The sequence below is a fragment of the Helobdella robusta genome, assembly GCF_000326865.2.
Source record: "Helobdella robusta unplaced genomic scaffold HELROscaffold_11, whole genome shotgun sequence".
NCBI classification, from domain to species: domain Eukaryota; kingdom Metazoa; phylum Annelida; class Clitellata; order Rhynchobdellida; family Glossiphoniidae; genus Helobdella; species Helobdella robusta.
The window spans coordinates 1,936,813-1,957,266 of record NW_008703617.1 but is presented as its reverse complement, the minus strand read 5'-3'; the positions used below and the strand labels follow the sequence as shown (position 1 = coordinate 1,957,266).

Genomic DNA, 20,454 nt, shown 5'->3' with positions numbered 1-20,454 from the left:
TTAAAGTGTTTTTCTTTTGTTATTTTTAAACTTAAATATCCATTAAATGTCTTTTTTTCTTTTCATACAGATAAAAAAAAATACTATTGAGGAGGAGATAACTTCAAGCAAACTTAAAAAATTTGCACATATGTGATCAAAACAGAACAGATCAGAACATTCATCGAATATTGCTAGCTGAATAAATAATATAACTTACTGACATATTATTACGATATTCATGAATTACTGTAGTAACATTATTCCTGATAAAGATCAATTTATAACAAGTAAAGTACAGTTGACATCCCAGAAGGTAGGAGTGTTAGATCTTAGCAGGAGAAGTTCATTAAATATGGTCGATCCGAGTCTCTACAGTCCTTTTGAATCAGAATCTCCGAGCAATTTGATAACTTCTGAATTGGATTGTTTCTACAGCAACGACATCTACAACGGCCAAAATATGTCTGGCTTCAAGAAACCATCCAACATCAGCAAGATGAACACCGACCTGACGTCGATCAAGCTTGAAATTGACACTAACTCGGATGCTTTCTCGCCCGATAATTCGGTTAGTGTGTACAGCAGCGGCAGTCAGAAGGCTGGTCTAATTAGTCCTTCTGTTGAAAATCTTACCATGGATAAATGTGTTGAGTATTTTACACTGTCAGGTAACAACAACAATGTTGCCAACATCAATAATAACATCATCGCCAAATATGTCCCAGATGACATTAACAAAATTAAAGCAGCTAAAATGTTCACTGTTGATAACATCAACGCCGCCAGCAACAATAATAACGTTAACTACAACAATCTCATTCAGGAAATCCAAGAAACAAAATGTGACCCTTCAAAGTTGAGTGAACTGACGTCTGAAATGTTGAGCATGCCACCTGAGGAGTACGATTACTTTGGCCAGGACTCGTACATTCAACCAAACAACGTGGACTTGTTCGACGGGGAGCTACTCAACTTTCAACACAACTACCAAAATGGCTACAACAACATCTCTGATGATAATGTTGTTGTTGTAAACAGCAATAATAGCAACATTAACAGTAATGCTAATGCTTATAATGGCTATATTATCAACACCCAAAACAACAATAGCGCTCACAATGACAACAGTTTAACCAACAATGAAACTAACAACAACAACAACATTAATATGTACAGCAACAACAATAGCAGCAGTCATGCAAATACATTCCTGAACTACACAAATCTTCAGCAACATGACTTTCAAACCAGCAACAACATCAACAATGGCAACGGTTGCATCGTTATCAGCAACGACAACCAAAACAACACACTCGTCAATAACAACAGCTTATCAAGCAACAACATCATCATCAGTAGTAACAACAACAACATCAGTAACAGCAATAACATCAACTTGGTGAACCTCGGTGATTCAGATGATCCGCATATTCTGACACTGAATGTGGAAGACCTGAAATGTTTGCTGGAGAACACTGGAGATCGATTCCTACTTGAAATCATCGGCGACCAGTTAATCTTCAATACCAACAGCAATGGGAATAACAGCATCGCTTTTGACATCAACAACAACTCAATCATTAACAACGACAACAACAACGCTAACAGCATCAGCTCTAGCAACAATCTTTATTATTTCACTGATTCTAATGACAATAACATTCTCAATGATAACAATAACGTTTTCACCATTTCAACAGCAGATAACAACAACAACAACATTATGAATGGCAACGTTAATAAGTATGCCAACAATAGCATCAACGCCTACAGTATTAACAACAACATCATCAACAACAGCAAAGAGTATCACCTGAATTATTTACCCACGTCACCACCGACATCTGCCAAAAAAATTACCCTTCAGCAAGATGACATCAACAGCATGTTCATGTACTACGACAACGTCAACAACAACAACAGCAGCGGCAACAACAACAATAACATCAGCATCTGGGACTGCAAAGACTACGAACACGATCTTTACATAATGACCATCCAACGAGAATGATGATTGCATCATCAGCAACAACAACAACAACATCATGCCAACCGTAAACATTACAATTGAAAAAGATGATGTAATGGATGATGAGGAGAAAATGTTGAAGAATGAAGAAATTGATGAGGACGCCGACGAAGATAATGAAAACAACACCAACAAAATTGTCAATATCAATAATGGTGTGAGAGTCCTCACTTATGACAAGCCTAATTTGAGGAAAAGAAGAAAGAGACAGATTTCTGAAGCTAGTAGCTGCTTCACAGGTTGCTTTAATTGATCTAATTGATATAATTATATTTAATATAATATAATTTTATTGATGCTGATTAATTAATTAATTTGCTTATTTATTTAATTATTTAATTAATTATTTGTCATTTGCTTGTGTCAATTACTCTTGCCAATTTTTATTTTTCGTAGCTGACGGCTCTGATGATGATCTTTCTGACTCAGGTTTCACCCTTTTTGATGATGATGATGATAATGTCATTGATAATTATGATTAACTATAATTTAATGATAATTTATTTGTAATGTATCATCATCTTATTCATGACCATATAAATTGTCACTGAGTGAACCATCTTTGTCATCATCGTTGTGTATTTTTTTTCCAATCATGCACTTAATTAATTTTATTCTGCGGTTTTTGTAGGTTTGTTTTTGTTTCTAATTGAAATGATGATTCACTGGTTCCCTTTGGTTCTTAAAAATATAATTTTTTGCTGATTGGATGTGATTTTTTGATGTTAACAAGTATTATTTTACGCCTAATTCATAATAAATCTATAAATATACGATTAGTGGTCGTTAATTATAATTGTTACGGCCGTAATTACGTTAGAATTGTTCTATATTTATAATAAATTAGTGTTAATTACTTTCTGTCAGATGATGATGCCAGTGAATTTATAGCTGATTTAAAGTCCAATGGATCTCAACAGCAGAGGTATGTACATGCTTGAAGAGTCGTTTGCTTATGTTGTTGTTGTTGTTGTTGTAGTCGTTGTTGTAGTCGTCTGTTGTTGTGATATGATGATGTTATGCCGTTAATGTAATTAATGCTTGCGGTTAATGTCATTTTGTTAATGTGTTAATGTCGTTGTTATTGACGGATTCGTCAGTGGGTGAGTCATCAGGGCCTTCTTAATCATCATTCACTTGTAGCAATTACCAAAATATTCCCTCATTGTTGTTATTATTGTTGTTATTTCTTATTCATCAATGACCATGTCTTCAAATTTATATCATGACAGACACATATCATGGTTTGAAGGATTATGAAGAATTAGTCATTGCGTTGTTTATTTATCTTTTCACGAGTTCAACTTCTTAGCTAATTAACTAAGATATTAAAAAATTATCCAATTGGCCGATTAATTAATTAATTAATTGATTGATGAGTGAGTTGTGTCACCTACCAGATACTTCTGGCAGTACAACGTCCTCTCAAAAGGTCCGAAAGGTCGAAGACTGTGTCACGCCATCGAGACCAGCGACCCACACGTTCTTGGGGACTTTGAAGATCCCGTCTTTCACCAAGAGCTCCAAGATAAATATAAACACAATGGCAAAGCCAGGAGAGGTGATGGCAATGACGTTACTCCTAACCCTCAGCGGTTTGTGCGTGCGTGCGTATGTGTGCGTGCGTGTACGTGCGTATGGGTTTGTATGTTTTTATCTCTATTGAAAGCACGAATGTGTAAGCTAGTTTGTTTGTTTTTTCTGTTAGGATGCTATGTTATTTGTTAAGTTGATTGAGTCAGTGCTTTTTCGTTCTGAGTGTTTCTTGGTAATAATAATAAAATTGTTGGAAGTAGTAATGCATTTTCCATCGAGAGTAACCAGTTTCCGATGAAATTAATCAAGCTAAGAAGATTCGTTTTGCTTTGAAAGACGCTTTCATCAATAGAAACATCACATTCATTCATGCCTCACATCATCACACTGCAGATTGTTCAACACGGGAGTTGAACTGCAGAAGCTGAACAAGCAGATAATGCTGATGGCACCGTCTAACGACTGGCCGACTGCCCAAAAAAACAAGGTGATCAGGGAGAGGAACAAGTTAGCGTCGCGGGCCTGCCGTCTCAAGAAGAAGGCGCAACATGAAGCCAACAAACTCAAACTGCACGGACTCAAACTCGAACATAGTTCGAATTTTTTTCCCTACTATGTTTATTTTTCTATGCTTTTTGTTTTTATTTTTCTATCATATTTTTTTAATTTTTTATGATATTCATTTTTCTACTTGTTTTTTATGTAGATTTAATAATATCTCCTTTGAGAATTGTTTCGATGGTATTCGATGGATTTCGTCCTTTTAATGCCCTCTTTAAAGTAAACTGAATTCCATCTCGGATTAACTAGGAGTGTTTTATACTCCTTGGTTCAGTTTTTAATTGTTTATTAATTGCTCACTGAGCTGGTGGTTTGTTTGCTTTCATTCAAGCTATCAAAGCTTAATTCCATCCGTACATGAGTTAGATTTAATTTCATTTCTTTGAACGCACAGTTTGAGCATTACAATCGAAATAATTTGTTTATTTGCCACTGAATGCTTAGGAGTTATTAATTGTTTAATATTATTAACAATAATGATTTTTATTATGATAAATATTATTCGGTTCATTTTCTGGATGAACAAACAAAGGTCAGTAGTAAGAATAATTTTTTTTATTCTCATTATTATTTATTATTTACAATCATATTAATAATAATTATAATCATAATAAATATGACAACAGGTCAGCTGATGAAAGTGTTGTCTTCTGTGAAGAGCATGGTACATCACCATCGTCATCAGATTGCTGGAGGGGCAAGAAACAACAACAACAACAACGTCAGTCTCGTTGATCAACTAACATTACTCACAAGAAAACATCTTAGTTAGTTGCTTGATTTTGATTGTTTGGTTGGCTGGTTGATTAATTGGTTGATTGGTTGGTTGGTTGGTTTGTTGATTGATTGGTTGAGATAGATAGGTAGGTAGGTAGGTAGGTAGGTAGGTAGGTAGGTAGGTAGGTAGGTAGGTAGGTAGGTAGGTAGGTAGGTAGGTAGGTAGGTAGGTAGGTAGGTAGGTAGGTAGGTAGGTAGGTAGGTAGGTAGGTAGGTAGGTAGGTAGGTAGGTAGGTAGGTAGGTAGGTAGGTAGGTAGGTAGGTAGGTAGGTAGGTAGGTAGGTAGGTAGGTAGGTAGGTAGGTAGGTAGGTAGGTAGGTAGGTAGGTAGGTAGGTAGATAGATAGATAGATAGATTGTTTGATATATTGAAAGATAATAAGTAGAGTGAGAAATAAATTTATAGACAGCTTAATAGGTATATAGATCGATTAGCTAGTCTGATAAGCTAGATTGATTAGCCTAATTCTTAGAATCAACATCACCTTAGTAAAGGAAGGATTGAACGATGAATGAATGAATGAATGGATGAATGAATGAATGAATGAATGGATGAATGAACGAATGAATGAATGAACGAACAAAAAAACAAGTAGCTAATCTATTGAATTAAATTTTTATACCAGCGACGACAGTTGCAGGCAAGACGGCGGATTATGTGAACAACGTTCTCGACAAAGTTGCCCTTGGTGACAAGACTGGCGGAATAAACGCCAAAAATTGAGGATTAACTGAAGAAACTTCATCGAAACAGATAAAGGAATGAAGATAATTATCTTCATATACAAGATATAAAAATTATACAGAATAAATATGTATGTATATCAATATTGTGTACAAATATACATTCTAATTCGTATAGACAGGATGCATGTGTGCGTGTGCGTGTGTGTGTGTGTGCATGTATATGTGTGTTGCATGTATGTGTGTGTGTCTGTGTGTGTGTCTGTACCAGTTTTAATTCAAGTAGTTGTACATATTATATTTACACTTTTAAAATACTGTCGAACTGAAAAGACGACTTTCTTCTGTTATAATATCTGCAACGTTACACAGCTCCTTCATCCATTTTGTGTTTTATTCTTATTCAAGTTTTTTTTTCAGATCAGAGTTTTACTTTAAAATTTTTTTTCATTTTCGGGACTCTTGCAAAATTATTTTTTGTCTGTGTGTCTTTCTTTTTTTTTTTGAAATTTTTTGTCTGTGTAAAAATCAATGAAGCAGTGACTTCTACCATTAATTACTATAATATAAACAATAATAATAACATTATTATTATTTTTTTTAGTAATAATGATAATAAATAACATTAATTTCGGCAACATTAGCACTTTCTATCATCTGTGATTTTTTTGATTGACTTCATTTAAATAACTTCATCAGAATTCTAAGAAAACTTTTATTATTTTGTTTTTTCATCATAATTTTTTCTTGAACTTGAACTTTACCGAATTTTTTCTCTTATAAACTCAATTGTAAAGGGGAATACACAAACACACCCTTACTTACACACACAGAACTTACATGTAAAGTGTATATTCCTTTATTCCTGTACAAATATTCGTTCTTTCATTCATTCATTCGTTCATTCATTCTTTCATTCATTCATTCGTTCATTGACTGACTATTTTTCAATTCATTTTATTAAATTGCTAACTTTCAGCTGTTTGTATATTACGTGTGTGTATCTACTAAATATATACAAGTGTTTTGTATTGATATTCTTGACAATTCATGTATGTATATATATATATATATATTTATATATGTATATATATATATATATAAATATTTGGTGGTGCATTGAATGAGTGAATGAATAAGTAAGTGAATGAATAAATGAATGAGTGAACGAATGAATGAACTGGTAATTCTTTTTCTTCAAATGGTTTTTTTCAAATCCCGGATCAAAATTCAGCCTTGGTACGCATTCACGTGCATTGACATTCATACTTTCATTATTACAATAATAATAATAATAACCATCATCATCATCATTATTATTATTATTATTGTTGTTGTTGTTGTTACTATTATTGTTGTTATTTTTATCGGCTTTTGTTGTTCAATAGTCAGCTCTGTTTATTTATTGGATTTCAGAAACTTTTTTTTTTCAGATGTTTTATATCAATGACACATGTGTTTGAAACGACACATATGTGAGTAATTATAATAATAAAAATAATAATAAAAATATTATCAATAATAATAAATATTATTCTTAGCTTTTTTCCGTAATATTTCTAATATAGACATATCTCCCTCGTTCATGTTGTTTATTATCTTATTCTATTCTTCTCATGCTATCTTCATCAGTGCTTAATAATAACTTATAATGAACTGACTAAATATATAAATATAATATACATATATAATATACTTTAACACATATAAGTATATACGTTAGCGATGTTATATGGGATGTGTTGTTGACTTAATACAATCAATATATGAATAATTAGAGATATGTATATTGTGAGAGAGAAAGAAGGAGAGAGAGGAGACGGAGAGAAGAAAGGATCAGTCTTTTTTCTTAATTGTATTGCTAAACTTAATTATTAAATTTTATGTATTATTATCCGGTGGTTTTATTATTTTTCTTAGTATTACTTCTATAGTTATTATTATTATTATTGTTGTGGTGGTTATATCTGTTGTTATTTATGATTTTATTTTATATAATAATAATAATAATAGATGACTTTAAAGGAGTGGCGGAATTAAATTTCGTAAGTTTAATTTCCTTTTGGATAAGAATAAAAAAATGCTTTAAATATATGTGTGCGTGTGTGTTTCGTTATTTTGCTACATGTATTATTGTTATATTATTGATTTGTTTATTATTATTATTATTATTATTGTTGTTATTGATTTGTTTATTGTTTATCAATATAATCAATATTGTTATTACTACTACTACTACTACTACTACTACTACTACTACTACTACTACTACTACTACTACTACTATTGATTTGTTTAGCGCTTTATAAGCTTTGCATCTGTTTGGTTCTGAGTACACGCATTTTACTGTTCAATTCGCCTTTCGGAATGATCATGGTTCAACTTTTGCGAAAGAAAAATGGAAATTTTATAATATATATATATATATATATATATATATTGAAAAAATAATGCTATATATATAGAAAGAATATATATATATGTATATAGAAAAAATAATGCTATATAACTTGCTTATTGTGTACCTTTTATTTGGAATTGTTGCTCCGGTTCTTTAATGTTTATGTATATCTTGTATATCTTTTCGCTTTTATTTCTATACATAAACATTTTTTTAACTTGTTGATGGTGATTCATTGTTTGTACTGTTTTAATGTTATTATTCGTTCGTTTATGTTGTTCGTTCGTTCATTTGTTCGTTCGTTCGCTCATTCATTTCATCGTTCACACCACTAAAACATTGACACGTTCATGTTTGTAAATGACATAATGTTTGTTCTCCATCTTCGTTCATAATTTCACAGCAATGGTAAGAAGAGATATAAATTAATTCACTCAACATCTTTGTAAAAGTGTGCTGTGTTATGTATGTGCGTGTGTATGCCTATGTGTGTACACTTATGTATGCGTGCGTGTGTACACCTATATATGTGCATCGTTGTACGCGTTTATTGTTTAGTTTGTGTGTCGGTGTTAACAATAATTTTTTGGACCCATCTTACTTCAATTAAGTCTGCCCTTCTAAGTATCTTTTAATGATTTATTTTCAAAACTTTTTATGTAGTTTGGTTCGTTCGTTCGTTTGTTTGTTTGTTCGTTCGTTCGTTTGTTTCTTGATTTTTGTTGTTGAATTTTTCCTCTTAAATCAAATTTTATCATCCGGTTAATATCATTTATCATTCATTTATTAGATCATGTATATATTTACGTGTCTGTGTTTTTTTATGTGGACGTGTTTGTGTTCCTTGTTTCTGTTTGTCTGTATGTGTGTCTGTGTGCGTGCGTGTGTGTGTGTACTTGTGCATGTACATTTTCCTAAAAAATACTTGAAATTTCAATTTTTGTTTCTTAATTTTTCTTATTTTCCAACTCTTTAAAAGACGTTTTACTTTCTGCAGACTTGACTCTTTTAATTAGTAAGATGGGTTTTTTCATTTGCGAGGATTTTCAGAATAAAATTAATCTTAATGATGAAAAAATTATCATTGAAAATTATTCTATTGTATTTTGTCAAATAGTATTGTTGTTGATGTTAAATGTTTTATCATTAATCTTCACTATTGTTATATATATATATATATATATATATATATATATATATATATATATATATATATATATTTCAAATTTCATTATCCATTCATTCGTTCGTTTGCTAGTTCGTTCGTTTATTCTTTCATTCATTCACTCATTTCTTTACTGATGCAAATCTTTCTCGAGCGTTTTTTGGACTGTAGCGAAATTCTATATAGCTTAACAAAATTTTATAATTATATAAATAATAAATCGATATATATTATTAATTATATATAAATATTAATAATTATACACACGTGTGTGTGCGTGTGTGTTATGTATATAAGTATACAAAGTCTTTCGTTTCTTAAGAAAAATATTTAGCGATCTTTAAATTTTAGTATTTCTCAGTTATATTATTATTATTAATTTTTTCATTATTATTATTATTATTACTGTTATTATGGAAAAAGATTAATTAATTTTGATACCTTTAATTTTGATTAATTATAAAATTTTTGGGTTTTGTCAGTGATGGTCTGATTTACTAAACAAGATTTACTAGCTTGATGTATTGATCGATTAACTTGCGGGTTCATTCATTTGCCCATTCGTTCATTCTTCATCCATTCACTCTTCAATTTCATCCACTGATTCATTCATTTGTTCATTCATTTATTGGTTAACCAACTTTTTTCGGTGATTTTTTTTTATAAGAACACCTTGAAAAATGGTGATTCAAATTTCATTGTCGGTTTTATTGGGGGGAAAAATTAAAATTCATTGCACGTGGTGATTGCGTTGTTTCTATATTTTTTCATCAATCAATTAAGCTCTTTCTCTCTCTCTCTCTCTCTCTCTCTCTCTCTATATATATATATATATATATATATATATATATATATATACATTCGGTAGAATTTATAGAATATTGTAAAAATTATGGTCTAATTACAATATTCTATAAATTCTACCGAATGTTTGGCGTTTTTTGGTGAACGTTTAGTTTGACTTTGTCACTCTCCATCTAAATTCATTTTGACAAAGTCAATATTTTTCTATATAAACAGCAGAAAGCACTGATGATGATTCATTCGGAATCGAAATATGGCCTTATTTGTAGCATGAATTCGGAAAATAAGTTTATTTTGAATTTTAATAAACTAAACGTTCACCAAAAAACTTTAGTGAGAAAAATTGAAAAAACGAACTACAAACATATTAACGCCAAACATTCGGTAGAATTTATAGAATATTGTAAATATATATATATATATATATATATATATATATATATATATATATATATATATATATATATATATACACGTATGTGTGTGTTAAACAAAGTTAGAAGAATGTGTTAAATAATTAAGAGAAAAGTCTTATTTACAAGGGGACATTTATTCAGTGTTAATAATAAGAATAATAAAAATAGCAATAATAATAAGAAGAATGAATACAATGATGATAAAGGTACGATGGAGATGTTAGCGAAATGTATAAGATAAAAATAATCAAATGATGACCAAATCAACGATGATGACTATATCATGATATTGACATGACTATGTCATGATATTGACATGACTGTATCATGATATTGACGATTTTGACATAATACTAAGTAAGTTAGCCTAAACTATATGGTGCATACATTTAATATGTAAATATATATATACTTATGTATGTCCAAAATATTATTCAATACACATATGTATTTTACACATGAATGTACATGCTTTGGACTAGTGTATAATGATGTATACATTCGTACATGGGTACATACATTCACATATCAATACATAAATATATATATATGTATATACATACATACATACATACAAACAAAAATGCACACATACATGTCACTGTACACACACGTATGATTGTATGCGTGTACGCACGTTGTACAAAATATGCGCATATTATAACTGAATATTATAAAAATGAAAGTTGTAAGAGGATTGAAAAATAAGAGAAAATAGAAATTAATTGAAAGTCAATTTGTTGTGTCAAATAAGTGCAAAGTTTTTGTATGTTGTTGTATTTTTAATCTACAAATACATTGTTTTGTATATGTTTTTGTCCTTGCATGATGTTTTTATGTCTAACGCATGCGTGTTTATCTGTGGCTTAAATTTGTTGTATGAACTTTTTGTATAAAGTTGTGTTTATGTGTTTGTATGAATGTTTGTTTGTACTTCAGTCCGTGTTTGCTCGTCTGTTCGTTTGTTCATCTTCTTGCTTATCTGTTAAGCTTGTCTCAATCTGGCCAGCCTCTGTGTGAGTTCATCCTAAAGAGAGAATTTCAATTGTTAGTAGAATGTGACAGTGCTTATTATATAAGGAAGGTTAAGTAAGCCCCATTCCATTCCAATCAGTTTGGGAGAGGTGGCGTGCAACAATAAGAACAATTCTGCAGTATCACTTGACGAACTTAACAACCAAAATTCATATACATGCGCTGAATTCTACATGATCCCAATAGAAAATTTAAATAATGAATAGAGAAAAAAGACACAGACGAGAAGATACAAGACATTTTATACAAACTTGATACAAGCATGAAACAAATCACACGAGAAATTTGATGCAACAATGACAAACCTGCTCTTGAGATGCCTGGCTAACTGCACCAACTGATGTTGTTTGTGCTTGAGGCAGGTCCATATTCAACTCGATACTGTTTGATGAAGATATTTTTCCAATGTTTCATTTTATATTATTATTTGAGAAATTGAACAGGTAAACTTCCCTAACAACCCCCTCCCTAATTACTAACCCAGCTTCGTCGGCCACTTCCTGCATGAGTGCATCAACTTGACCCTGAGGTGTAGTGAGGGTGGAGGACGCGTTCATCGTGCCCTCCATCACTTGAGACTGCACGTCCAAATTTTCAAATTGCTGCTCAAACCGGTCCATGAGTTGGGATATCTAGGTTGGGTCAGGGTTAGTGGCAGGTTAGTTCATAAGCATGCATGTGTGGATGGGGTCATATTTTAATTAGGTTGGGTAGATGTTTATTTAGAGGTGAATACCTTCTCTAGATTCATGGACTTCATGGCAGACTCCATAGATTTGACAACTCCGGACATGTTGTTTGTTACCTGCATGGCGGTTGCAAGTTGTTCTCTACCAGTAGGTCTTCAAAGACGTCAACAACACTAACCACAAGCAAGCATCAGCAGACATCAACAGCAGCAAGTACATCAATGAAATCTTGTTAACATGTTAACATCAGAAACAAATATAACATTTACAACACTGGCATCTTAAAATGAACAGTGCAAGAAGAAAACCTGTTTTGTAGTGACGGCTGTTTGAACTCTGGAGGCTACGGCATCTACTCGAGCACTCATCCTTCTGTAGTTCAGTGACTGATTCTTCTGCCTAATTGCATTCTCTGCATGAATCCTGGCCCCCTCTGTGTCACCTTTTTGTATGGCCTATTTTCAAGATATTTTATAATTATTATTTATTGTTACAATTACTTATATTATATTCATAACAACTAATTAGATTGCGAAGTAACAATTTTTGAACAAATATGTTTTGTTAGTTTAAAACTTAAATGTCCTTACTTGACCTTTTTTAATTTATTTTTTTCTTCCTTTTCATTTTTTTCACACTTCTTTGCATTTCTTTCTAGGTCTTTGGCTGCAAACTTCAAATTGAATAGGTGCTCTGGTTTTTATCAGTAATAAATAATGTCAAGGTCAGTTAAGGAAAAAGATCAATCAATTTTTTGGCTGCCAATGGAATTAACAAAGCTAATCAAAAACAAACATACAACAACATTAATTAAAATGGATACAAACAAACAAATACAACGATTACGTATTTTTCACAGAATTAAAGATTAGTTAGTGCTAGATTAGTAGATTAGAAAAAGAATTCTTTCAATCCTGTGATCATTTTTTTAAAATTTTATTTATTTAATTTTAAAATTAAATAAAAAGAAAAGAAAAAGATTTTATTTCCATTCAAAATAATTTTTGACGTTTTATTATAAATAGCAAAAAAGATACGTTCCATTTGTTTGAGTGACATCTTGCCGCAATATTTCCGGAAAACAGTAAAAAATGGAGATTTTACAACTTAGAGTTTAAATTAAACAAAGCAAATGAGAATGACTTGTTTTTGTTTACATGAATGTAAGTTAAAAGTAAATTTTTAAATTTTAGTAAATACTTTGACGCTTTATTCAAACTCAACATTCAAATTTGTCGACAGCTTTTTTGAGAAAAATGCAAATGAATTTATAGCAGTTAAATAATAAACTAATAAATGTTTTTAAACACCTGTTCTGTATTAATTTCAATTATTTTTATGAAAGTTTAAAAAACCTTTTTGGTACTTTAACGTTATTGAACGTGCAAGCAAATAAGTTTACTTCTTTAAAACATTTTAACCTAAGAGGTGAGTTGTTGGCGATGTTTTTTCTTTTAATATTTATAAATTAACAAGCTTGATACTATTTTTCATTTTTTTGATTAATTGTCATTTTTTAACTTATTGATAATTGTTTTATAATTGCTATTTCAGATTATGAACTTTATCAACCCTGCATTCTGATTAAAAACTTTAGAAAAGTGTTCAGTCCAGCCAGGTGATTACTTGTTTTTTTAATTTTTTTTAAATTTAAAATTCATAAAAATTACTTAAAATAATAATAAAAATATTAATGATATGTCTCGTAATGTTTTATAAGGCATTTATTGATTCAATTTTTGTTCATGCATTCTTCATCAATGCCAAACCAGTGGGACCAGATGTTGAAAATATCATCATTATTGTATTGATTATTCAAAAGCTGAATAAGAATATCAGTTTGCATTGAATCACTATTTATCTGTTTATTAAATGCTTATTGGTCAATTATTTTAATCAATTATATTACATATTGTACATACATGAAACATTATTAGGAAATGATGATACCTAACAATCCAACATGCATTCAACAACTTAAAAATTTATTTGTAATTCCATCCAGATGTCGCTAGCTAATCCTAATTTTAACTCTGTGGAAGTGAAATCATCCACACACGACAACAGCAGTAGCCATCACCAAACAGCAACCACAACTACTACAATGTCTTCTAGTGATATTGATAACAGCATCAAAAACATTAAAATCAGCAATAGTGGTGCACTGGGAAATGACGATGAACAGTCAGAAATAGCCAATTATTATGCAGGTAAAACTATCTTTATAACAGGAGCCTCTGGTTTCATTGGCAAGCAAGTTTTGGAAAAGTTACTGAGAAGTTGTGGAGGAGTCAAGGCCATTTATGTCTTAATGAGGTCGACAAAAAGGCACACTTCCAGTGAGAGATTGCAGTTAATGCTTAACTCCAAAGTAATTTTTTTCAATGGTTCATCTTTAATTTTTATCTTTTTATTTTTATCTTTTCATGTTTATTTAATGTATTTCTATTTATTTATTTTTATCAATAATTTTATGTTAATTTTTGAAATTATTATTTTTTAAATAGCTGTTTCATAGAATGACAGAGTTAGACGGTGAGCTAGTCAACAAGGTGATTTCCCATTAAACTTATAAATTTTTAAGTACTTGAAATATAAAAATATATTGATAAATTTATAAAAAAACAATCTTTTTATTATAGATAATTATTTTTGTCATAATTGTGAAAAAAAATTAAATTTTAAGGTTTTTGTGTTGGAAGGTGACATATCTAAACCTCATTTGGGCCTGAGGGATGCTGACATTCAGAAAATTATCAGTCAAGTTAATGTGGTATTTCATCTTGCTGCTACTGTTAGCTTTACTGAACCAATGAGGTATTTGTTTGTTCTTTGTGTTCATTCATTGTTCGTTTGTTCGTTCATTCCCTTGTTCATTTGTTCATTCGTTCGTTTGTTCATTTATTCATTCAGCCAATCAGTCTTGTATGTTTATAATTACAAAATTTCATCCTTACTATAATTGCCATGAAAACTTGTTATCATTATTCATTCACTTATCCGTTCATCACTTGTTTTTAATTATCAAATGGAAAATATCAATAATAATAATATAATTAAATTTATAATTAAATTAATAATAAATAGATAAAAAATTGATGTTATGGATCTCCTTTCATATAGGGTAGCAGTGAGTCTCAATATAGTTGGCCTTAGATCGATGCTTGAGTTATGCAAACAAATTCAACATCTTCAGGTTATGCCAATATTAGGAACTCTTCATGTATTAACTTGGCATGAATGACTGTACATGCACACATTCATGCACACGTAGATATATATCGCTACATACGCTTATATTTTTACAACTACCCATTTAAAAATAATGAGCGGACTAAAGTAAACAAATAAACAAACCTACGAACGAACAAACATACACACAAACAAACATACTTACAAACAAACAAACGAAAACCAACAAACATACATACAAACGAACAAACAAACAAACGAACGAAAACCAACAAACATACTTACAAACAAACAGGCCTTAGTGCATGTATCAACTGCATATGCAAACTGTACCCGGAGTCACATCGAGGAAACCATCTATCCTCCTCCCGTCTTTCCTAAAAAAATTCTCCATGTTGCTGAGTTAGTGGTGATGATTAGGAAGGTTTCTTATTTATTTCTTTTTTTGGGAACTCCTTATTTAGTTTTCCATATTGAGGGTCTTTCTTATTTATTTCTTTTACTGGTTTGTTTTTTTTTTATATCTTTCAGTTAGTGTCTGTATTTTCGCAAATAATGCAGTGCTGCTGATTTTTTAGTACTATATTGTATGTTGGGGACGAGGCTGTTACGATTTAAGATTTTTAGATTAATTACAGTAAATATACAATTAAACAATTATTTAATTAACAAATCGTTTTTGAAATTAGATGGATGTCAGACGATGTCTTCCAATTGATCACGCCGATGGTTCTTGAGAAGCACCCAAACACGTACACATTCACCAAATCCATTGCTGAAACCCTTCTCATCCAGGAACGAGGTACTCTCCCTGTGGCCATCTACCGGCCGTCCATAGTCACTGCGTCTTTTCAGGAACCATTTCCTGTCAGGAATTAACTTTGTTTATTTAGGATTTTTTTAATTTAATTTATAATTGTCAGTTGTTCATTTCTGTCGATTCATGTCTTAATGGTGTTTATTTTGCACAAATAATGTGTTAATTGTTATAATGTCTGATGGGTCAAAGATTGAAATATAGATATATACATCTATTTATTTTCATTTTTTAATCTTTGCTAGGGCTGGGTGGATAATTTGAATGGTGCCACTGGGGTGCTTACTGCTGTTAGCTTTTTGGTGTTTTTTTTTTGTTAAATTATTTTTGTTTGTTTTACTGTTGTGTCTGAATGAATAGTATATTGAATAATCTGCCAATTGGTCAATCAATCAGTCAACCAACCAGCTGAAAAACTTATCAGTAAAGTTACTAATGCATCTACCAATCAATCATTCAACCAACCAGCCAACCAACAGATTAACTAGCCAATCATTAACCAACCAATCAATCGATCACACAGGTAGGTAGTGGTTTTTTGAAATCCGTATATGGCATAGGTTCCTTGTCAGCCGATCTCGTGCCGGTTGACCTCGTTGCCAACTCCATCATTGCTGTCGGCTGGAAACTTGCCTCTCAGAAGAAGTTTTTTTTGTTTATTATTCTTCTTCTTATTCTTATTATTGTTCTTATTATTTGCTACTATTACTATCATTCATTTCATCATCATGAACATCGTCTTGTCTTTTTCATCGTCATCATCTCCGATCTTATTTTCTTTATAATCTTCTGTATTATCGTCGTTCTTTTCGTTATTATCATCATTCTCGTCGTCACCACCATCAGTCCATCATCAGAGGTGCCGGTGTACAACTTTACATCTGGAACCAGAAAGCCAATAACATGGAATGAAGTTGGTGAGTGAGTGAGTCAGTCAGTGAGTAAGTGAATGAGTGAGTGAGTGAGTGAGTGAGTGAGTGAGTGAGTGAGTGAGTGAGTGAGTGAGTGAGTGAGTGAGTGAGTGAGTGAGTGAGTGAGTGGATGATGTTTACGTGATAATTATTGAGATGATGATTCATTTCATGAACGTCGTCAGGAATTCATTTGACCGATATATTCAGAAGATTCCCAATGGACAATCCCACATCTATCCCGAAAGCGTTTGTGACCAATAATCGGTTTGTTTGATTGGTTGTTAGTTAGTTAGCTGTTTGTTGATTGGCTGGCTGGTCATTGTTTGGTGTTTGTGATTGATCGGTTGATCAGTTGGCTGATTGGCTGGTTGAATGATTCATTTAGATAATTGGTTTTGTTTGTTGTTTGTTGTCCAAAACATCATCAACGAGTCATCAGCATCTTTCATTCTTTTCAGACTCACTCACGCATACTTCCTTCGCATTGAGATATTCCTGAGGTTGATGGCTCTCGATTTCATTAGGAGACTTTGTGGACATAAACCTAGGTTTACGTTGTTGTTGCTTGTTGTTGTTATTGTTGTTGTTGTTATTGTTGTTGTTGTTGTTGTTATCGTTGTTGTTGTTGTTGTTATCGTTGTTGTTGTTGTTGTCATTGTCGTTGTTGTCGTTTCACCACCATCACCATCATCATCTTCCTTCTCATCATCATCCTCCTCATCAGACTGTTGAGAATCCACGGTAATGTGATTAGACTGATGAACGTGATGGAGTACTTCACATCAAATGAGTGGACATGGTCGACTGATAATGTTGATAAGTTGTACGGGAGTATGAACAGGCGAGATAGGCAGGTCTGTGTCTAGTCATTCATTCATTCATTCGTTCATTTATTTATTCATTCATTTATTCATATATTCACACATGTACTATATTTTTATTTCTGTTTAATCTTGCACACACGCACACACACACACACACACGCACACACGCGTACACAGCTGTTCAACTTTGACCTTCGACGTGTACACTGGCCGACCTACTTGGAATCCTACTGCATCGGCATACGTCAGTACACTCTACACCAGGACCTCAAGAACCTTCCAACCGCCAGGAAGACTCTAAAGTGGTGAGTAGACAGATGATGACGATGGTGACGATGGTGACGATACAACGCTATACAATACAATACAATACAATACAATACAATACAAAAGATACCGTGCAATACTAAACAGGCTGCTGATAGCAAGAAGATTGATGCTGATAACCTCCTTCCTGGCTCTCTTTAGAATTTTTGTTGGCCGGTTTGAGGTGATAAGTAGCATGTGGAGGTTTTTCACAAGCTTCATATACGGTGTCTTCAATAAGATGCCGTGGTTTATCAAGGCCCGTTAACTGCCTGATTGATTGATTGAATGATTGAGTAAGTGAGTGAGTGAGTGAGTGATTGAGTGAGTGAGTGATTGAGTGAGTGAGTGATTGAGTGAGTGAGTGAGTGATTGAGTGAGTGATTGAGTGAGTGAGTGAGTGAGTGAGTGAGTGAGTGAGTGAGTGAGTGAGTGAGTGAGTGAGTGAGTGAGTGAGTGAATGAGTGATTAGTTAACTTGTTGGCTGGTTGATTGATTGTAATTGTATTGCTATTTATATATTATTATAAAAATGATGATGACGTCGACGACGATGTACATGGTGATGATGCTGATGCTGATGAAGGCGACCAAAAAGACGATTTATATATCTAGTTCAGTCTCAATGTGATGCAATTACTTTTAAAAAATGAAGATCATATAAATTTTGGCTGGCATATTTAAACGAACCAATTTCATCCGTGCCTTTTATATATATATATATATATATATATATATATATATATATATATATATATATATAAATAGATAAAACACATTGTATTGCGTGTTTCAACTACTTATATAGTGGTTAAAATATTTCATTGTATTGCTTGTTCAATTGAATGACGCCAAACTGTACGTTGTAAAATATTTTTTGCTAACACATAATAGAATATTTATATAATGATATTGCGATAATATCGCGTGCTAATGTTTTTATTGCAATCTTTGAGGAGACGCATGAACGCCGGCGAGCACACAGTGCATGTATCTACTTATGCTCCTTATAACTCGTGTATTAATGTATGTTAATCACATATAAGTTACACTTTACTAATCATAAATTGTCATAAATTGACTAATAACCGGTGCTGTTATATATATATATATATATATATATATATATATATATACATACATATATATATATAGATAGAGAGAGAGAGAAGGAAAGGTGTTATACTGTATTTTAAAACTTATTTTCATTATTATAAATAAATTTCATCTCGATTGTGCCAATGTTATTGGGCTATGTTTCTATGTTTTTTTGTTATTTTATTATCACGCTATATATATATATATATATATATATATATAATTATGTGATGTGATGTATTTTTGTTTGAAACACTCCTGTATACTCGTATATCCGGTTTTTATTTTGTTTAGTTGGTTGGCTAGCTGGCTGGTTGGCTTGCTAGCTGGCTGGCTGGCTGGTTGGTTAGCTGGCTGGCTGGTTGGTTGGTTGGTTGGTTGGTTAGCTAACTAACTAGCTAGTTGGGTGATTTTACACCATTTTATTTTTATTCTCTATTTTTTTTAGTTAACATCCTTGCTTCAATAGTTCATTCAGTCCGTGAAAGGTAAAAAATCTAAAATTTAGTATTCTATATATATATATATATATATATATATATAATATGTCAACACACATAATGTATATATCAATAATTTATGCAAGTTTTGATTTGTTCCCGTTCGTACATGTTTGTTCTCCCGGTTCACTCTTTCGTTTACATTTGTTCATTCAGTTTATTATTTTTCAAAAATATAATATTAATTTTGTTCCATATTGGATTTTAATTACTTCTTTGTTATTGCTATGTCGTTATCATTTCATTTATATCTAAACTAAGTTTGAATAAATAAATTAAATTAATAAACTATTATTACTGCTACTGCTAGCTGATGAATGACGGTAATTACCATATTACATGAATCCATTAGCTTATATATAATGATTAAACTCTGTCATTTCGTTGATTTTAAAAAATTTAAATTAAATAGATATACTGTAAAAAATACGTTTAAAAAAATGTCGTTTTATTTCAAAAATCAATACTAAAAGATTGAACAAAACACGAGAAGAAACAACGTAACGTAATATATATAACATTATGTAGTCAAATATAAGAATGGATACGTGTGATCGCCTAAGTCATTCCATAAACATAAAACGTTATTAAATAAAATAAAAATATCATTAATTAATAGAATAATTAATCAATTAATCAGCCAATCAATCAATCGATCTACCAGATAAATATACGAGTCAGTAAAGCTCTGGCAAGGTTTGTGTATGGATATAGAAAAGTATGTA

The 20,454-nt window shown here is 31.5% G+C and overlaps 3 protein-coding genes across 3 annotated transcripts; 2 read left to right on the top strand and 1 right to left on the bottom strand.

Annotated features, from left to right (window-relative positions):
• Positions 1–334: 334 nt before the first annotated feature.
• On the top strand, positions 335–5,608 carry HELRODRAFT_167274 (hypothetical protein; the record flags this gene model as incomplete). The annotated part of the gene is made up of 7 exons (XM_009012797.1): positions 335–1,869; positions 2,009–2,250; positions 2,879–2,936; positions 3,412–3,606; positions 3,941–4,140; positions 4,740–4,829; positions 5,511–5,608. The coding sequence occupies 7 exons, from the start codon at positions 335–337 to the stop codon at positions 5,606–5,608; spliced, it is 2,418 nt and encodes an 805-aa protein (XP_009011045.1).
• Positions 5,609–10,469: 4,861 nt separating this feature from the next.
• Positions 10,470–13,232, bottom strand: HELRODRAFT_185274 (hypothetical protein). The gene is made up of 8 exons (XM_009012796.1): positions 13,116–13,232; positions 12,674–12,771; positions 12,387–12,533; positions 12,126–12,194; positions 11,870–12,021; positions 11,695–11,770; positions 10,671–11,381; positions 10,470–10,648 (listed from the first exon to the last, which is right to left on the bottom strand). The coding sequence occupies exons 1-7, from the start codon at positions 13,135–13,137 to the stop codon at positions 11,340–11,342; spliced, it is 606 nt and encodes a 201-aa protein (XP_009011044.1). The 5' UTR covers positions 13,138–13,232; the 3' UTR covers positions 10,470–10,648; positions 10,671–11,339.
• A 950-nt stretch (positions 13,233–14,182) lies between these two features.
• HELRODRAFT_72558 (hypothetical protein) lies at positions 14,183–18,399 on the top strand (the record flags this gene model as incomplete). The annotated part of the gene is made up of 14 exons (XM_009012795.1): positions 14,183–14,449; positions 14,586–14,630; positions 14,765–14,895; positions 15,202–15,274; positions 15,566–15,672; positions 15,960–16,137; positions 16,333–16,377; positions 16,611–16,732; positions 16,934–17,004; positions 17,184–17,265; positions 17,460–17,549; positions 17,726–17,855; positions 18,003–18,130; positions 18,240–18,399. The coding sequence occupies 14 exons, from the start codon at positions 14,183–14,185 to the stop codon at positions 18,397–18,399; spliced, it is 1,629 nt and encodes a 542-aa protein (XP_009011043.1).
• Between the last annotated feature and the right edge of the window lie 2,055 nt (positions 18,400–20,454).